We start from the raw sequence: 4,961 nt of genomic DNA, 5'->3' as shown, positions 1-4,961 counted from the left end.
ATAATCTCTCATATTTCCATTAAAAAGCAGATGAATGGATTCAAACACAGATTAAATATTAATAAATGACTAATGGACATGATGATGATGATTATTATTATTATTTATGCCTTTTTACTGTTGTGATGAAAGCAATGACAACATGTCCTGAAATTCACTATCTGTGTGTATCTGTGTGTATCTGTGTGTGTGTGTGTATCTGTATCTGTGTGTATCTGTGTGTGTGTGTGTATCTGTATCTGTGTGTATCTGTGTGTGTGTGTGTGTATCTGTATCTGTGTGTATCTGTGTGTGTGTGTGTGTGTGTATCTGTATCTGTGTGTATCTGTGTGTGTGTGTATCTGTGTGTATCTGTGTGTGTGTGTGTATCTGTATCTGTGTGTATCTGTGTGTGTGTGTGTATCTGTATCTGTGTGTGTGTGTGTGTGTGTATATCTGTGTGTGTGTGTGTATCTGTATCTGTGTGTATCTGTGTGTGTGTGTGTATCTGTATCTGTGTGTATCTGTGTGTGTGTGTGTATCTGTATCTGTGTGTATCTGTGTGTGTGTGTGTGTGTATCTGTATCTGTGTGTATCTGTGTGTGTGTGTGTGTGTATCTGTATCTGTGTGTATCTGTGTGTATCTGTGTGTATCTGTGTGTGTGTGTATCTGTATCTGTGTGTATCTGTGTGTGTGTGTGTGTGTGTATCTGTATCTGTGTGTATCTGTGTGTATCTGTGTGTGTGTGTATCTGTATCTGTGTGTATCTGTGTGTGTGTGTTTATTGGTTCAGTCTCTTTGATCATTGATCAGATGTTTTAAAGTTAAGTCCAAGGGTCTGATTTGAAAAGAAACGGAGCAGAATCGATCAGAACCCAAACGACCTCCAGCTCAGGTCACTGAAGGTCAAAGTTCAAAGGTCGTATGAGGTCGTCCATGTGTAATAAATAACGAGTGTCACTGATTATTCGGAACTCTATGACAGCACTGACTCAGGGTCATGTGACGTCATGTCCACACACCCTCCTCAGCTCCTGGCCCCTCCTCCTCAGCTCCGCCTTCGTGGCCAACAGCCGCTCCTCGTCCGTCCTCATCTGTCTGATGAACTCCGCCGCCGTTTTCAGGATCAGCGCCTTCGCCGCCTTGTCGTTGCGTGCGACGGCCGGAACCTCGTCCCTCAGTGTCAGGAAACTGGCCTTCAGTTCGTTCCTGCGCTGACGCTCCAGGTCGTTGTGAGTCCGCCGCCGCTCGACGCCATCCTCGCCGTCTGATGGAGGAGTCCTGTGGGCGTGGCCTGCTCTGGTCCGTTTCCCAGCAGGCTGTTGGGCAGCGTAGTTGTGCTGGTGGATGTTGATGTAGGAGCGCTTCAGGACCAGAGGGGCGGAGTCTGGTCTGGACCGCTGCCACGCCCTCCGTCTGTCCACGGTCACCACGTCAACCTCCTCCTCCTCCTCCTCCTCCTCCTCCTCCTGCTCCTCCTGCTCCTCCTCCTCCTCTTCTTCTTCTTCTTCTTCTTCTTCTTCTGTGAAACCACAAATGATCAGCGCTGGTTTAGGGTCAAAGGTCAAACTGACCTGGTCCTCATGTTTAGTCCTGGACCAGGACTTTGGTTCACAACCAAAACCGACGCCCACACATCAGGATGTTTGATGTCCAGGTTTTGCTCATGTCAAGTGAAAACTCTGACAGACCAATCACAGGACGGTACAGAAGACCAACAGCACCAATGAAAGGTCAGGTGGGTGGAGCTAACCCCCGTTCACCTTCACATTCCACTGTTTTTGTGTTGAGGTGCAGTTCAATACCTGGTGACTCCTATGACCTCTGACCCCTCTGACCCCTGACCCCTGTGATCTCTGACCCCTCTGACCTCTGACCCCTCTGACCTCTGACCCCTCTGACCTCTGACTTCTGTTGTTGATGTTGATGTTTTCATGTTTTTTGTTTGGTTTGACTGATTGTTTTAACTCATCAATAATATCATCAATAACCATATGAGTCGTTACTGTTTGATCCAGATCAAATGTTGATGAAATGCAGTAAAATAAGAATTCAACCTGATGGGACTTTATCTGACTTTTCAAAATAAAAGCCTCTCACCTGTTTGGCTGAGCAGAGGGGAGTCTGGAACACTGCACCACACGGCCGAAGGGTCAACGCAGGCGCAGGCAGAAGTGCAGGCGCAGGCTGCCGGCAGGCACCCGGCGCCCCCCTGGGCCACTCCCCCTTGTGCCACACCCCCCTGGCCTTCCCCTGCTCCCTCTGATTGGTCCGGCTGTGGCCGCTGTGACAACACCTGCTGCAGTTTGGCGGAGGCGGTGAAGCTGCTGCTCCACATGCAGTCCCGGATGATGAAGGACTGCAGGAGGGCGGAGTGGGGGGCCTGAGCTGAGGGGGGGCCACGGTCACCGTCCAACAGCTGCTCCGTGGCCCACGGCGGGACGTCCGGTGCCAACAACCTCCGTCTGGGGGAGAGCGGCGGCGGCGGCAGAAGCTCAAACTTCTTCCAGATGTCCTCGCCAGGGCCCGGGAGGAGCTGGCACCGAGGGGGGAGGCGCCAGGGGTCCTCCTCCTCTGGCAGGAAGTAGGGCTGCACCGCATCAAAGTCCCAGTCCCAGGATGGTCCAGTCCCGGGTAAAACCGGCGCCATCGCAGCCTGAAACAGATGACAGAAAGTTAAACTCAGAACCATTCCTTGGGCCCATACGGTAACCACGGAAACCAACACCGGCCTGTCAGCGGTGGATGCCCACTGCCACGCCCACGGCCACACCCACGTTCTTCTACTTCCGTTTGTTGACTTCCTGGTTTCAGAGCTCCGTCAGTGGGTGTCCTCTGGTCTGGTTTGTCTTTGTGTTCACTTACGTGGATACTTCAGTGTCTTCTAAATAAAACCAAACTTTTTAAAATTCAAATGCGTTTCAACTTTAGTCTCATTTTAAGTCATAAAATCGATCTAAAAAAATTCGAGATACTTTTTTTTTTTTTTTATCATTCATGTACATTTTTGATGATCTTTCCATGTTTGCCATTTAAACCAGATTTAAAACCAGAGTCTGAGGAACAGGACAGTGAACGCATCACCTGAGCAGCAGAACTTTCACAGTCTGTCCCAGTGTGAACAGAACCCCAGACTCACGGATCCGAAGTCCACAGAACCCTGGACTCACCTGGATCCAAAGTATATTTAGTATATATTTAGTTCAGTATATATTTAGTATATATTTAGTTTAGTATATATATTATTATATATTTAGTTTGAAATTTATGTAGTTTAACATATATTTAATATATATTTAGTTTAGTATGCATTTAGTTTAATATATATTTAGTTTAGTATATATTTAGTTTAACATATGTTTAGTTTAGTATATATTTAGTTTAATATATATTTAGTTTAGTATATTTTTAGTTTAACATATATTGAGTTTAGTATACATTTCATTTAACATATATTTAGTTTAACATGTATTTAGTTTAGTATACATTTCATTTAACATATATTTAGTTTAACATGTATTTAGTATATATTTAGTTCAGTATATATTTAAACATATTTAGTTAAGTATATATTTAGTTTAACATATTTTTTTTCTTTTTTTTCCCTTTAACATATATTTAGTTTAGTATATATTTAGTATATATTTAGTTTAGTATATATTTCGTTTAACATGTATTTAGTTTAACATATATTTAGTTTAGTATATATTAAGTATATATTTACTTTAGTATATATTTAGTTTAACATATATTTAGTTTAGTATATATTTAGTTTAACATATATTTAGTTTAGTATATATTTAGTTTAACATATATTTAGTTTAGTGTGTATTTAATTTAGTATATATTTCGTTTAAAATATATTTAGTTTAGTATATATTTAATTTAGTATATATTTCGTTTAACATATATTTAGTTTAGTATATATTTAGTTTAGTATTTTTTCGTTTAACATATATTTAGTTTAGTATTTTTTCGTTTAACATATATTTAGTTTAGTATTTTTTCGTTTAACATATATTTAGTTTAGTATTTTTTCGTTTAACATATATTTAGTTTAGTATTTTTTCGTTTAACATATATTTAGTTTAGTATTTTTTCGTTTAACATATATTTAGTTTAGTATTTTTTCGTTTAACATATATTTAGTCTAAATCTAAATCAAACCTCCGGTCGCACTCACTTGTATAGTTGAAGAGGTACAGGTAAGTGGGTTCCAGACCCGGGTCAGTCACTACTTGCTCCTGGTCCTGGTCCTGGTCCTGGTCCCGGTCCTGGTTCTGGGTGAATCAGCTGTTTGTCATCCTTTTAATACCGAGCCTCAGCCGAACCGCTGCTCCTCCTCCGCGGACAGATGTGTCCTCGAGAAACGGCATAAATCACAACAAAAAAAAAACACAAAAAACAGCCGGGAATGACGTCACTGTAGTTTACACCGGAAAAAAAGAACTTTACCGACACGTGGAGGCGGAACTGAGCCATACCGGGCCATAACTCTGGGAACTACTTTACTCCGCGGATGTGTAGAGGGAGGTGAGGAGGCGGCCGCTGCTGCCAATCAATGACCGTAAATGACGCGGAGGAAGAAAGTTACCGGAAGTCGACTCTCATTCACACGTGACGTCACTAAAAGGTTAAAGGATAAGTAACAAAAATAGGAAAAAAAAAAAAAAAGCTAAAAAAGGACAAAAATGAATAACAAAGGGATAATTTTTAATAATGCATACATAAATGAAAAAGAATTAAAAATAGATTAAATTAGAAAAAAAAATATATAAGGAAAAACACAAAAAAGAAAAAATGAAACAGAACAAAGATGTAAAAATGTAAAAAATAAAACTTTAAAACTTAAAAGAACCGACAGAAATTAAATTAAAAAAAAAAAAGAAATATGTGAAATTAAATGAACAATTACAGACAGAAATAAAAAAGTACAAAACATACAGAGAATAGAGCAAATTATTGTGAACTTAATATGAAA

At 40.9% G+C, this 4,961-nt stretch overlaps 1 protein-coding gene across 2 annotated transcripts; it reads right to left on the bottom strand.

Moving 5' to 3' along the window:
* Positions 1–665: 665 nt before the first annotated feature.
* Positions 666–4,435, bottom strand: LOC115437755 (transcriptional regulator Myc-like). 2 transcript variants are annotated; one of them, XM_030161086.1, is made up of 3 exons: positions 4,164–4,435; positions 2,081–2,636; positions 666–1,502 (listed from the first exon to the last, which is right to left on the bottom strand). In XM_030161086.1, exons 2-3 carry the CDS (start codon positions 2,628–2,630, stop codon positions 979–981), a joined length of 1,074 nt encoding a protein of 357 aa, XP_030016946.1. In that variant the 5' UTR covers positions 2,631–2,636; positions 4,164–4,435; the 3' UTR covers positions 666–978. The 2 variants fall into 2 exon arrangements, with proteins under 2 accessions (XP_030016946.1, XP_030016947.1); XM_030161087.1 differs by having other exon boundaries at positions 666–1,484.
* Positions 4,436–4,961: the final 526 nt, after the last annotated feature.

This window comes from Sphaeramia orbicularis, chromosome 17 (assembly GCF_902148855.1).
Source record: "Sphaeramia orbicularis chromosome 17, fSphaOr1.1, whole genome shotgun sequence".
Classification (NCBI taxonomy): domain Eukaryota; kingdom Metazoa; phylum Chordata; class Actinopteri; order Kurtiformes; family Apogonidae; genus Sphaeramia; species Sphaeramia orbicularis.
This window is presented reverse-complemented; position numbering and strand designations above follow the sequence as displayed.

Excerpts from the sequence above, each read along its gene's own strand:
- LOC115437755 (XM_030161086.1), bottom strand. The coding sequence starts at position 2,630 with ATGGCGCCGGTTTTACCCGGGACTGGACCATCCTGGGACTGGGACTTT. Across the intron at positions 1,503-2,080 it reads CCCTCTGCTCAGCCAAACAG|AAGAAGAAGAAGAAGAAGAA; the intron begins GTGAGAGGCTTT and ends GTGGTTTCACAG.